At 41.9% G+C, this 15,432-nt stretch overlaps 1 protein-coding gene across 1 annotated transcript in view; it reads right to left on the reverse strand.

Moving 5' to 3' along the window:
• Positions 1 to 225: 225 nt before the first annotated feature.
• The window catches only part of DZIP3 (DAZ interacting zinc finger protein 3), a 120,909-nt gene continuing 105,702 nt past the window's right edge, over positions 226 to 15,432 (reverse strand). The window contains 3 exon segments of the mRNA XM_045584010.1: positions 226 to 1,930; positions 8,168 to 8,269; positions 8,350 to 8,493. Coding sequence (XP_045439966.1) covers positions 1,820 to 1,930; positions 8,168 to 8,269; positions 8,350 to 8,493 — 357 coding nt within the window. The 3' untranslated portion in view covers positions 226 to 1,819.

Here is a 15,432-nt window from a genome sequence, read left to right on the forward strand (position 1 = left end):
GAGGATATACTAGAGGACCATTAAGGACCTACAAGCTCTGACATTCCATATCCAAGACAGTCTTGGCATTTTACAAGTCTACATGACTTATAAACTGCTTTGTACTTAGATCTTTTCCCATAACAGAAGAAAAAGTTTAAGCACAATTAAACATAAATAGACTTTAAAGAAGAGCTTTAAAGTAGTCTCAGTATATATTTAAACAGATTCACAAAGATAAAACAGGTGTTTAAGAAATATTTATTCTTTCTCACATGAAAATGAAATTGGAATTGTAAACATAAACTAAGAAACATTTGTTTTACAAGATAATTTGCTATATTACCATGACCTTGAAATTTAGACAAGAAAATTATTAAAGGTCCTATAAATTCTGAATTTTGCAATTCTGATATACTCTTGGCATTTTATGTGTCTTGATGACTATCTTCATTTTTTTGGATTTTTTCTTTGCATTTTACAGTCTGTTCTTATTACAGAAGAAAACAGCATATCATTACAGAAAAAAGTTTAAATAGAGATTTGAAGTAACTTTAAGATACACATTTACACTGTTATACTAAAAAGAATACTTGCTGAGTGAAGGAACACATTCAGTCTTTATTTCATTAATTATGGAAAAAATATGAACCAAGTAATATTTGTCTTACAAGATAACTGAATTATTCTAATTTTGTATCTGGGGACATGTAAACATACAGCATTTACACAATATGGTTTTGACTTCTAAGAATACAAGCTCTCAGTGACAAGCTTTAGATATGCAACTTAATCCAGTGGGTATCAAGTTTGTCACAAGAAGCAATTATACACAAAAAGTGCCCCACATCCCTGGCACCAGAAAGTGAAATTTGATACTTAAGGCAGAAAAATAATATTCCTACTAAGCATAAATGATTAAGGCATAAGACCGTGTTTACAACAAATGGATATGAGATTTCAATTATTCAGTTGAGCAAGTGACTTAATTCACACATTAACTCCTTTTCTTACTACTTCCTTATTTCTGATTCTGGGAATATTTATGCTGCACCTACTGGGCAAGACACTGGGAACACAAAGAAGGGTCAGTAATAGTCCCAATGGTGTACTGTGTACTATGAGAGCATTTGCCAATTTCTATGGGGTAAACACTCCCACTACAGACAAATTTTAAATTACCAACTATTTGACAATTGGCTCAAAAAATTCCTGGAACTTTAACAATCATCTCTCACAAGCCATTATAAGACAGTTCTAACACACCACTGTATAGTCCGAAAGTAGCACATAACTTCTTCATGGGTACATATGTTAGAGAATAAAAAAGAATAGGGAAGATAGAGATAAAATTTAAATAATTATATTTTTATAAGCAGTTTCAAAAGTTAAAAGAAACACTAAAATCTGGGCAATTTTCCTACTTCTCCTTTTGGTTTTACAGTATTTCTCTTGCTTAAGTTTATTTCAGAAAATTAAAATGTAGTATTATGAGGAAAAGTCAAGTATGAGTTTTGAGAAGAAAAATGACAAAAAAAAGACATCCTGAGATAAATGCTAACATTTACCATGTTTATGCTAGAAGAAAACACCTAATAATATAAGATTAAATGTAATGGATGTAACTTTTAAAATTCCATCATCTTTAAGCCATTTGATTCAGTTCACAGTCCTGAAGATTTGTCTTGTCCTCTTTGGCTGCAGTTTTGATGAGATTAGTTAGCTTCTTTTGTACAAAACTGAGGAGTGGACTGCTTCACACCACTCACACTATAAGCTCACAACAAAAGGCAAAACTAAATTGTGGAGTCTAAAAACTCCCTTTTCATAGTACCTGGTATCAGATCTTAGACAAGTGCTGGCTGGAGTGACCAGAAAAGTCTTCTTATAGCAAAACATGGAGCCTGCATGTTGGGCATGTCCCCTGCTGCATTAACCAAGGTCTAATGCACTAGGGAACAAAAAGATTCATGTCAGTCTCTCAGATTTAGCCGAGCAGAGGCAGCTATCCTATATAATAAAATCCCAGCAACCCAAACAGCAGAATGACCAGAAACCAGAACAACTGCAGCCCCTTGCCCAGGCCAGCCCCACCTCTCAGCAGTAACCCCCAATCCTGATCAGAAGCTTGGCCAACCTGTAAACCATCTGTATTCCTTTGCCCCAGCTGGTCCTGCCTCCCAGCAGGGGACCCCCGCCCAAATTGGGGCCCCCTCAGGGCAGGCTGGCCAGCCACCACTCAAGCACTAGGCCTCTATCCTATATAATAAAGAGATAATATGCAAATAGTTGTCATGCCCTCATGCCCTCATGCCCTCATGCCCTCACGTTGGGCCAGAGGACATGAGGCCATACCCCATACTCGGCATTAGGCTAGGGGATCTGAGGATGTGCCTCCCATCCTGCAGGGTTTGACGGGGGTGGGGCAGGCTTGGTCTGGGTCTCTGTGATTTCAAGGCACATGTAGGTGGGCGGGGACTTGACTCTGGGTTTCAAGGCATGCCCCAGACTCTGACAGGAGGGAGATTTTTCATATACATTTTACTAGTTTTCTTTCATCTCTGACACTTCTATTATAGAGAAAGAGCAAATAACAATCCCATATAATGAAGAGGTAATATGCAAATTGACTATCATTTCAACACACAAGATGGCCGCTCTCATGTGGTCAAAAATGGCTGTCCCCATGTGGACACAAGATGGCCTCTACAAGATGGTCAGCAGGGAAGAGCAGTTGTGGGCAATCAGGCCTGCAGGGGAGGGCAGTTGGGGGTGATCAGGCCTGCAGGGGAGGGCAGTTAGGGGTGACCAGGCCTGTAGGGAAGGGAATTGTAGAAAACCAGGCATGCAGGGAAGGGCAGTAGAAGGGGCGGCACCAAGCCTGCAGGGGAGGGCAACTAGGGACAATCAGGCCAGCAGAGGAGAGCAGCTGGGAGGACCATGCCCATGCCTACAGGGGAAAGCAATTAGGGGGTTCAGGCCTGCAGGAGAGGGCAGTTGGGAGGGACTAGACCTGCAAGGGAGGGCAGTTGTGGGCAATCAGGCCTGCAGGGGACGACAGTTAGGTATGATTGGGCTGGCAGAAGAGGGCAGTTGGGGGTGACCAGGCCTCCAGGGGAGGATATTAGAGGGGATCTGGTTTGCAGGGGAGGGCAAGTTGGGGGGACCAGGCCAATAGGAGAGAGCAGTTGGGGAGAACCAGGGGAGGGCATCTGGGGAGGACTGTCAGGGGCACCCATGCCTGCAGGGGAGGGACATTGGGGGTGACCAGGCTGGCAGGGGAGGGTAGATAGGGGCAATCGGGCTGATAGGGCAGCAGTTAGGAGTCAATCAGGCTGGCAGGGGAGTGGTTCTGGGGTAATCAGGTTGGCAGGCAGAAGCAATTAGGGGTAATCAGGTAAGCAGGAGAGTGGTTGGGAGCCAGCAGTCCTGGATTGTGAGAGGGATGTCCGACTGCCCGTTAGGCCCAACTTCAGTCTAAACAGGCAATTGGACATCCCTTGAGGGGTCCCAGAGTGGAGAGGGTGCAGGCTGGGCTGAGGGACTTCCCCAACCCTCCCCCCCACCGCACAAGTTTCATGTACCAGGCCTCTAGTATTAAAATATTTCCTCTAATTAATTCCCTTTTAATGTGCATGAATTTCATGCACCAGCCACTAGTAGAAATATAAAATCCTACCCTGCCAGCACTCCAACCCAACCTACCAAAGGATCCTGAAACAACAAAATTAGATCACTGATTCAGGCTAGCAGTTCAAAGTATAAAGCCTCTTTCACATGTGAGGAATCTGCACCTTTCTCCTTTCCCTTGCACTCCGCATTCCAGAGGAGGCATGCGTTTCATATGGACATACAAATGAAAGCTCAAAAAGTCACTCTTTTGGGGTGCATCTAGGCCGAGAGACAAACTGATCACCAAATGCCAAGCACTAGATTGTCCCTTTTTCACCCAGCGGCCTCAGTTCCAGACAGGCTCTCCCGGTGGCAGGATACAAGGAAAGCCCCTTCTCGAATCTTCACAGAGATGAGATGGGAATGCTCAGGAGGCCAAGATAATAAAAACCTAAGGACCCAAATGCTGGGGCCCATGCTACCAGGGCTCAGCACAAGGCCCAGGGGAGCGTGGACCAAGTTCTGGTCCAATTTCTAACCCAGTCGCAACCTGCCATCCCAGGCCGCAGCAAGCACTGGACTGTATAATCGTGGGATATGCTCTGGAGGCAGGGGCCCACCCCAACCTCTGGGCCTGAGGGCTCTCTGCCTGTGCACCCTTCCCCCCTGGCAGTCAGCACCAACTGTGCCAGCAAAGCCCCTTTGCTGGGGTGGAATCACAGCAGGCAGGCTTTGGGAAGGGTGGCCTGCAGCTGTTAGAACATATGAAATTAGCTCTAATTATTCCAGATTTCAGTTTGCCAACTCCGGACCCGAGAGCTGAGTCCAGGGTGAACTTACCCAGGGAGCCACTGCTCCACCAAATGAGCCCTCTCACTGGGCTGGGAAGTCTATCCCTGTCCACAGCACCCTGTGTCAGGTGTCTGTCTCGCTCGGTACATCTCTCTCCCTGTTCCTTGCTCTCTGATCCCATTTACTCATTCCCCATGTCTGCCTGCATATTTTGTCTCTGTCTCTCATCAGATCTCTGCCCATGGAGAACACCCCTGCTGCCACCCCACCTCCCCACACACACAAACGAATAAACACCAGCAGAATCTGCCTTTTCAATAAAAAATGTCAAGTGGGAAACAGAGTGAACTGAAAAGCATTAACTTAAAAACAATCCATGTGTCTGCAAATGCCTTCTAAATGGCAGCACTTTGGCAGGGGTGTCAGGGGTGGGGTGTATTTGCCACATGTTCTGGAGTCTCAGACACAAAATAGAGGGGGTTCAGCACCTCACTATGGACCTCTCCCACTAGCCAACTGAGATGGTAGGGTCTGGGGAAGGGACTTAGTCACAGACCCCCACCTGATTCCTTTACCCTGTTCTGGCATCTGCTGGTCCCTCTTTCTCTCCTAGTACCTCCAAACCTTCCTATGCTGACCCCAACTCTCCTTCTGCATCAGCCCTCCCTCTCTACACACATATTTCACCCTCTCCCTTCCTCAACCCCCAGTCTGCTACCCCATACTTCTTCTTGCCCTCCCCTTCCCTGTCCCACCTCCATCCTGCCCAACTGCCCCAGATGACCCAGCAGCCCTGGCTCCAGGAGTAATGGTTAGAACAAAGCATTCCTTGGCCATAAGAGACTCTGCAGGGAGCCGCATACAGAAAGGCACTTCCAGTCCTATACCTGCAACTACTTTGTCCTGCCAGATGCCAATCAGAAATTGTGTCTCTAGAGACAGAGGATAGCAGAAGTAGGCTGCTGTCCTTTGAAGCCCCCCATCAGGTGGAAACTCTCCCACCCTCCCCGCTGAAAAAAAAGTTCACCCTGCTGCCTCTCTTATTACTTTCAGCAACCCTCCTTTGCCTCTGTCCCTAGAAGTGGAAGGACTGGAGCACATTTCTATACATAAAAGAGTAATATGCAAATTGACCAAAGAGTGGAAAAACCAGAACAACTGCTAGACCAGTCACTATGAGGTGCAAGGACCACCTCCTGGCCCCTCCCCAGGCCCGCAGACTCCAATTTCCCAGTGGTGAACAGGGAACCTGGGGAGAGTGGTGGCAGGAGGTAGGCCAGCTGCTGGCAGCTGGGTAAGATGGCTTTGATCACAGGCCAGGCCTAGGGACTGTGCCTGAGCACAAATTTCATGCCTTGGGCCTATAGTCTATAATAATAATAATAATAATAATATAATAATATGCTGATTAGACCAAATATCATTCTGGACGTCCTTCCAACTAAGCCAGAGCCAGAGCGAAAGCCAGCCTAGGTCCCAGGTGCCTGTGGGCAGTGAAAGAGAAGGAAGCCCAGGTCCGGTTGCCTGCCAGTGGCTGGAGAGAAGGAAGGCCTACCCTTACACGAATTTCATGCATTGGACCTCTAGTTAATCTGTACATCAGGAATGTCAACCAACATGTCTGTCAGTAGGTCTTAAAGCCTTATCTGGTGAATTGCCAAGCCAGCTGTTGAAATGACGGCATCTTCTCTATGGTTTGCTGAATGATATTGCTGGTAACAGAACACCTTTCAGACAATTTATTCACCTAGAATCCTTCACCTAACACCACGTATTCAGGACTAGAGGCCCAGTGCGCAAATTTGTGCATGAGTGGGGTCCGGCCCGCCCTGATAGGAGTGTAGGGGGCAGATTGGGGGTGGGGCCTTCCAGGGGTGGAGGGTCCCTGGGTGGTTGGAGGGCCAGCCTTACCTCTGGTCAAACTCTGGTGGAACTCTAGGTTAAGGGTATAATTTGCATATTACCTTTTTATTATATAGGATGATTAGCAGTTCTTTCTTCCTAACAAAAAGGTTGAGGAAAGCTTCTATAGTGTTTTCCCTAATTTATTATAGATCGTCCTCATTTATAACCCAGAAACACATCATAACTAAACATACAAAAGTCACCAACACCTTGTGTCAAGTGCTTATGGTGTTTTGAAGTTAAAATTCCTAGATGATGAAATACTTTTCAGATTGCTTTTTCTTTGGTGACAATGGTAATACTATTTGGCTATAAACTATCTGTTAAGCCTTTTGTTTGAAAACTAATTCTGCAAAAAAAAAATTATTTTACCTGTATGAATGATGGAGAGCCAGGTCAAATGACAGCAGCTTAAGAATAGATACTATATATGAAGCCCATTAAATCTAACCCTAAAAAGTAATCTGGATGAATTACCTTAATTTCTATTCAATGGGCTTTAGCAAAGAATGAAATAAGTTTTGTGAAACATTTAATTTCTAAATGAGTCAGATTTTTAAAACTTTAAATGGGAAAGTCAGGTGGCTAAGTATCTGTCCTTGAGATCTTTTAGAGTTAGCCATTCTATGTGTATCTCTTCATATCAGAGCAGATACAAAATATAATTCTATAACATGTATCACATATCTTTGAAATGATGCTTTACAGATATGGCTTGAATGAGCCTGCTATTGTTCACTTCCTTAAAAAGTCTTTTTATATAAGATTAACTTTTCCAGTGTCAAATTACATGTCTGTAACAGAAGACTTGGGTTATAAACTGTCTATCATTAGCATCTGCACAGCAGTAACACCAGGATCTATCTATATTAATGCTAAGAATCAACAAAAGTTATGCTAGCCTCACATTTTTTCTAACATCAAAACTCAAGCCTAAGCATCTTCAAAAACAAATACCAGAGCCTGATGACACTACTAAGGTAAGTCTTATGCATTATAACACTAGAGACCATCATTAGTGTGGACAAAAGACACTATGTTATTTATAGCACATCAAGGTAAAGTGGCATGCTGCTAAATTATCACTGAATTGCTATGTCAACCAACATTCTTTCCAGTTCTATTCAAGTGACTGCCTACTCTCTACCATTAAAGTATAATCACGTCACCTTCTTCTGTAAGGTATATGGAGATCTGAGAAAGCACAAAGCAATCTGTAGCTGGGGAAACAGGTGTAAGTATTTCTGTGTGGTACCCAAAAGCCTAGCACTTTATCCACTCAAGAAACAGCAGTGGATGCATATGATCCTATCTAATAAAAGAGTAATATGCAAATTGGCCATCACTCCAACACAAGATGGCTGCCTCCATGTGGTCAAAGATGGCTGTCCCCATGTGGACACAAGATGGTCACCACAAGATGGCCAGCAGGGGAGGGCAGTTGGGAGGGACCAGGCCTGCAAGGGAGGGCAGTTAGGGGTGACTAGGCTGGCAGAGGAGGGAAGTTGGGGTAACTAGGCCTGCAGGGAAGGGCAGCTGGGGCGGGGGGACCCAAGCCTGCAGGGGACGGCAATTAGGGGTGACCAGCTGGGGGCAGGGGAGCAGTTAGGCATAAATCAGGCTGGCAGGGGAGTGGTTAGGGGGTGATCAGGCTGGCAGGAAGAAGTGGTTAGGGGCAATCAGGAAGGCAGGCAGGCAAGCAATTGGGAGCCAGCAGTCCTGAATTGTGAAAGGGATCCTAAATTGGAGAGGGTGCAGGCTGGGCTCAGGGACACACACACCTATGCACAAATTTCATGTAAAGGGCCTCTAGTTTCAAATAAGGCAATATGAATCTCCCTTAGTTGATTAATGGTAAACAATAAAAGGATTAGTTTACCTGAGAATGAAATTTGTGAGCACAAGGCAAAACTGAGAGGTTTTCTGGAGAGAGATTCTCATGACAGATCACACAAGGCTCTTCTTCCTCTCCCTCCTCATCCTAGGGGAAATACACATAAGATGTATTCAGCTCATTTTTTTCTCCCACATTAAATTTATAATCAGCAATCCCAATCTCACCAAATCGTCGGCTCCTTCCCTCGTGACAGGACCTTGCGAACTGAGGAGCCTCCAGGCTGGTTTTGGGGGCTGGGTAGCATTGGACTGTGGTGGAGGATGGCTGGGAGAAACACCACTACCACTTGGCACTGATTTTCCTTGACTCTGAAAAGAAAAATATTACACTGATATTTTTCAGACTTGTTCTAAAACAGGAAGATGAATAGAATACCACAGAATATGATATAGTGAGAATTAGCAAAAGGATAAAGGTCAAACAGATTCATGATAAATCTTGAAACAAAATATTGGCAATATTACTTATATACTGAGGATTAGGTAAAACAAAAATAACTATGTGGCCAAAACTGATTGGCTCAGTGGATAGAGCATCGGCCTGTGGACTGAAAGGTCCCAGGTTCGATTTCAGTCAGGAGCATGTACCTTGGTTGTGGGGACATCTCCAGTAGGGGATGTGCAGGAGGCAGTTGATCGATGTTTCTCTCTCATTGATGTTTCTAACTCTATCTCTCTCCCTTCCTCTCTGTAAAAAATCAATAAAATATATTTTTTAAATTAAAAAAATAACTATATGTATTCTTTTAATTTAAATAAATGTTTGCAGAAAAATTGGGGGAAAACCTCCTTTATAATCATTCAAATTGACCTAGAGTAAATTTCAGAAAGGTCAGTTTATTCTAGAATGATCTGGAAGTATTTCAAAAAGACTTCCCATGTCATTTGTCTGGTTGAAATTAAATTTTTTATTGAGATGATTTAATACAATTACAGATAATTAATTTTTCCAAATATGTTATGGTTTTAATTAAGTCAGCTAACTATTAGAGTTGAGGGCCTGAGGAGGTTTAAGATGGAAACTGGATGAGCACACGACACAGCACTAGAAAAATACGATACAGTCCAACTGAGGGGACTGCAGTGTTCCATGGTCAGGAGGAATCTTAAAGGTATAGAACTTTACTTTGAAGAGTGAGAAATTGAAGTTCTACATCAGGTACCCCAACCCTTAGTACATGCACAAGATAGATGAGCCCCCCAAAAAACTTTTGAAAACCAACAGGAAATATATCCAGGACAACTACAGAACTGTGTAGAAAATAAATTCTGCTCCTAAAGGCTCATGCAAAACTCACTCAATCTGGAATCCAGGGAAAAACACCATATGAAAAGGACATTGAGTGATTTTCATCTTTTAACATATCATGACATACATAAACTAATAGCTGAGGTACATCTATGCAATGGAATGCTATAAAAAAAAGAAAGAATGTTTAACATTTGCAACAGCATGGATAGAACTGAAGAGCATTATGCTAAGCGAAATAAACCAGGAAAATAAAGATAAATACCATATGATTTCACTCATATATGAGATATAATGATCAACATAATTTGATGAACAAGAATAGATCCAGAGACAAATGTTAGTGGGGGAGGGGTTAGAGAACAACCAAAGGACTTGAATGCATGTCTATTTGCATAATCAATCAACACAGACACTGGGGTGGTGGAGGCTTGCCCAGAATGGGAATGGCTGGGGGAGGAGGAATCAATTGGGGAAAAAGGAGAAGATAAGCAAAGGTCATAAAGATGCTCACCAAACTTGAGAGAAAAAATGAATGAATACAATGAGAACTTCAACAAAGAAATAGAAAATTTAAGAAGTACCAAATTAGAGCTAAAGAATACAATAAACTGCAATGAAAAATACACAAGGGAATCAACAGAGTAGATGACATAGAAGAACAGAGCAGCAATCTGGAAAATAAAGAGGTGGAAGTTACCCAAGTTTAAAAAGAACAAAAATAAGAAAAACATTTGTTTTAAATGAGAATAATGTATTATTATTGATGTTGACCTCGGGAACAACATCAAGCATACTAAACATTTGTATTATAGGGGTCTAAGATGGAGATCAGAGAATGGGAAAGAGAACTTCTTTGAATAAATAACAGCTGAAAACTTCCCAAACCTGAGGAAGGAAACAGACATTTAGGTCAAGAAAGCACCAAATCCCAAATTAGATGAACCCAAAGAGGTCCATAAATCACAATGTCAATAATTAAAGATAAAGAGAATCTGAAAAGCCAGTCACAAAAATAAGGAAATTCCTCTAAGACTATCAGTTGATTTTTAAGCAGAAACTTTGCAAGCCAGAAAGAAAAGACACAATATACTCAAAGTGTTGAAAGCAAAACAAAAACCTACATTCAAGAATACTCTACCTGGCAAGGTTGGCATTCAAAATTAAAGGAGAGATAAAGAGTTTCTCAAACAAGCAAAAGCTAAAAAAGTTCATCACCACTAAATCAGCCATACAATAAATGTTGAAGAGAGACTTACTTAAGTAGAAAAGAAAAAAGCGACAACTAGAATTAAGAAAGTATATGAATGAGGAAGATCCAAGATGGCAGCTAATTAGGGGAAGATATACTCAGCTTCTTCCAAGATCAAATTAGAATTACATTTAAATTATAGAACAATTGCTGAAGCCGGTTTGGCTCAGTGGTAGAGTGTCGGTCTGTGGACTGGTAGGTCCCAGGTTCGATTCCGGTCAAGGGCATGTACATTGGTTGCAGGCACATCCTCGATGGGGAGTGTGCAAGAGGCAGCTGGTTGATGTTTCTCTCTCATCGACGTTTCTAGCTCTCTATCTCTCTCCCTTCCTCTCTGTAAAAAATAAATAAATAAATAAATAAATTATAGAACAATAAATCTGACAAATCAACTAAAGACTAGTTGAACAAAAGTCTTATAAATAAGAACATGAAGTGTGAAAAAAATGTATCTAGTGGTTGAGAATCCAAAAAAAAGTATTTCAGCTGCAAAGGTTCACCCGGAAGAGCAAAGTGTCTAAACTCCATGATAGGCTCCCAGGCTGGAGCACCAGAACAGGAAAGAGCCCATATCACATCTGGCTGTGAAAATCAGTGGGAATTCCAACTGCCAGAAATAGACAAGAGTCTGCTAGAAACTCGGGTGCCCTCTTAAAGGGCCAGCACACAAAGTCTCATTTATGGGCACTCACCCTAGATCTAGCAGAGAGGGTAAGTAGCTCTGAGAGAATTTGGCAGCTCAGAGAATTTGAGTCACATAAGGAGAGACTGGGTTATGTGACTTTAGGGAGAAGGCTAAAGTTACAGCTACCATTGTCCCTGTGCTGAAACCCTTTCCCACACCGTCCACAGACCCTATTTTCCTGGCTCTCCCTTCCATATGACATCGATTGGCCTGGGGAGACCCAGTGGCCCTACCCTCCCAATTCCCTGTGGACTCACCCTGCCAAGCTGGCACACTGTTGAGAAATAAGCCAGCTACAGGCAGCCTGGGCCTGCTACAGTCTTTCTTGAAAGGTTCTAAAGGAGGTCCAGGCAGTCGCAGGGAATGTCAGAGATGCATGGGAGAGATGTAGTTATATGATTCTGGGGCAAAGCCACTGCCACCCACCTCCTCCCCCACACATCTCGACTAGCAACAGTGATCCTGGGAAAAGCCTCCTGCCACAAATCCAAATCCTGTTATTACAACCTGATGAAATCTGCTGACCTCACCCTGAGATCACACTGCCCCACAACAAAGATTTTCAGATCCCAGATGGGTGGCAACTAACCTGAACTTGGTGTACGTTGAGAATTTTTCAGTGTGGCCTAAGACAGAACTGACATGAAGACTGAATCTGTACCAACCTGGTGAACACCACTTACCCCCGCCTAGTGACTCATACACTGCCAGAGGTTCTTTCAGTGGCTGAACCAAACCGGCAGTGGAAGACAGAGCCAGATCTCAGGGTGCGCCAGGCTTTCTATTAACCTGCCCCAGATTCAGTTCTGGTGGAAGTTGGCCTTGGCACACAGCTTGGCCCGACAATGTGCACCCAGGACCAGCAGAGGCAGCTACCAACTGTGGTTCATCTTAAAGCTCCTAACAGGTAGCACATAACATCAGTGATATTTACAAAACATTCAAAGAACTAACATCTGTCCTTCTCAAACTATTCCAAAAAATTCAGGGAAAGAAAAGACTCCCCAGCTCATTTTATGATGCCAGAATTATCCTAATTCCAAAAACAGATAAAGACACTATAAAAGAATAAAACTATGAGGCTGGTATTCCTGGTGAACATCAATGTAAAAATCCTCAAAATATGAGCAAACTGAATTCTGCAATATGTTAAAAATATCATACACCTTAATCAAATGGGATTTATTCCTGGGATGCAAGGTCAGTACAATATGTGCAAATGAATTAATGTAATATACCACATTTATAAAATAAAGGATAAAAATATGATCATATAAAATAGATGCAGAAAAAGAATTTGACAAAATCCAGCTCTGGCTTATAATAAAAAATTTGAGCAAACTGGTAATAGAGGAAACACACCTCAACATAATAAAGGCCATATATCACAAAGCCACAGCTAATATCAAATTCAATGGGCAAAAACGAAAACCATTTCCCTTAAGATCAAAAACAAGGCAGGGATGTCCACTTTGAACACTCTTATTCAACACTAGAGGCCCGGTGCATGAAATTTGTGCAGGAGGGCGGGCAGGGTGTTCCTCAGCCCGGCCTGCACCCTCTCTAATCTGAGACCTCTTAGAGGATGTCCTACTGCTGGTTTATAGGGATCAGGCCTAAACTGGCAGTTGGATATCCCTCTTGTAATCCGGGACTGCTGACTCCTAATCGCTCACCTGCCTGCCTGATGGCCCCTAATCACTCTGCCTGCCAGCCTGCTCTCTCCCAACTGCCCCCTGCCACTGGCCTGCTCACCCCTAAATGTCCCCCTCAACAGACTGATCACCTCCAACTGCTCCCTGTGCCAGTCTGCTCACCCCCAACTGCCCTGCCCCTGCTGGCCTACTCCCCTCCCCACTGGCCTGCTCTCCCCCACCTGCTCCCCTGCTGGCCTGCTCACTCCAAACAAGACAGAGATGTCCACTTGAACACTCTTATTCAACATAGTACTGTAAGTCTTACCACAGTAATCATATAAGAAAAATAAATTAATAAAATACATCAAAAATGGAAACAGAAGCCCTAACTGGTTTGGCTCAGTGGGTAGAGTATCAGCCTGTGGACTAAAGAGTCCCAGGTTCAATTCCAGTTGTTGCAGGCATATACCAAGTAGGAGAAGTGGAGGCAGCTGATCGATATTTCTCTCTTATCAATATTTCTAACTCTCTATTCCTCTCCCTTCCTCTGTGTAAAAAAGTTAATAAAATATATTTTAAAAAATAGAAATAGAAAAAGTAAAATTTACTGTTTGTAGATGATAGATTATGTTAGAAAATGTTTCACCACAAACTATTAGAACTAATACACTTAATAACTTTGCAGGACACAAAATTAATACACAGAAATCTGTCGCATTCCTATAAACTAAAAACAAATTATCAAAAGGAGAAATTATAAAAACAATTCCATCAAAAAGAATAAAATACCTAGAAATAAACAACCAAGGAATGAAACAACTATAATCTAAAAACTATAAGACACTGAAAAAAGAAATTGAAGATGACACAAATAAATGGAAAGATATATAATGTTCATGAATTGGAAGACTTAATATTATTACAATGTCCATACTACCCAAAGCAATCTACTGTCAATGTAATCCCTATCAAAGTACCAATGATATTTTTCACAGAACAAAAACAAATCACAGAATTCTAGAACAAATAATCCAAAAATTTGTATGGAGCAACAAAATACCCCAAATAGTCAAAGCAATCTTGAGAAAGAACAACAAAACTGAAAGTATTACACATCCTGATTTCAAACTATATTGCAAAGCTACAGTAATCAAAACAGAATGGTACTGGCAAAAATATCAAAACACAGACCAATGGGAGAGAAGAGAGACCCAGAAACAAACTCATGCTTATATGACAAAAAAGGCAAGAATATATATAATGGGGAAAACACAGGCTTTTCAATAAACAGTGTTGGAAAAAATGGATAGATAGATACATGCAAAAAAATGACAGGAACACTTTCTCACACCATATACAAAAATAAACTCAAAATAGATTAAAGACTAGCGTGTAAGAACTGAAACCATAAAACTCCTAGAGAAAAAAACACATATAGTAAACTCTTTAACAATGCTCTTAGCAATATTTTTATGGATTTGTCTCTTCAGGCAAGGGCAGCAAAAGAAGAATAAACAAATGAGATTACATCAAACTAAAAACTTTTGCAGCACAGTGAAGGAAAACATCAATAATAATAATAAAAGACAATCTACTGAATGGCAGAGGATATTTGCAAATAGTATATCTCATAAGGGGTTAATATCCAAAATATATAAAGAACACATATAATATACTATCAAAAAAGCAATCCAATTAAAAATAGGGAGAGGGTGCCCTGGTCAGTGTGGCTAAATGTTAGAGTGTCAACCCATGGACTGAAGGGTCATAAGTTCAATTCCTGATCAAATGTGCTGTATGGTGGGTTTGATCCCTGGCCCCAATCGGGGTGGGGTGTGTCCAGGAGGCAACCAATTGATATCTCTCACATCAATGTCTCTCTCTCTCTCTCTTTTTCCTTTCTTTCTTCCCTCTCTCTCCCCCTCCCGCCCACCATCCTTCCTCCCACACTCTCTCCCTTCCACTCACTCTTAAAAAAAATTAATGGAAAAAATATTATTGGGTAACAATAACAACAGCAATAACAACAACAATAAAATAGGCAGGGGACCTAAATAGACATTTTTCCAAAAAAGACATACAAAAGGCCAATAGACATGGAAAGATATTCAATATCATTAATCATCAGGTAAATATAATCAAAACCACAATGAGATGTCACCTCACACCTGTTAAAATTGCTTATAAAAAAGACAACGAATAACAATTGTTGGCAAGGATGCAGAGAAAAGGGTACCTTTGTGAACTGTTGGTGGAAATGTTAACTGCTCCAACCACTACAGAAAACAGTATGAAGGTTCTCCAAAGAATTAAAAATAGAATTACCACCTGATCTCTAATCCAGAAATTCTACTTCTGGGTATTATTGGAAGAAAACAAAAACACTAATTTGAAAAAATACATGCACCCCTATGTTCACTGCAAT

The sequence above is a fragment of the Pipistrellus kuhlii genome, unplaced genomic scaffold (assembly GCF_014108245.1).
Source record: "Pipistrellus kuhlii isolate mPipKuh1 unplaced genomic scaffold, mPipKuh1.p scaffold_m20_p_2, whole genome shotgun sequence".
Taxonomy (NCBI): domain Eukaryota; kingdom Metazoa; phylum Chordata; class Mammalia; order Chiroptera; family Vespertilionidae; genus Pipistrellus; species Pipistrellus kuhlii.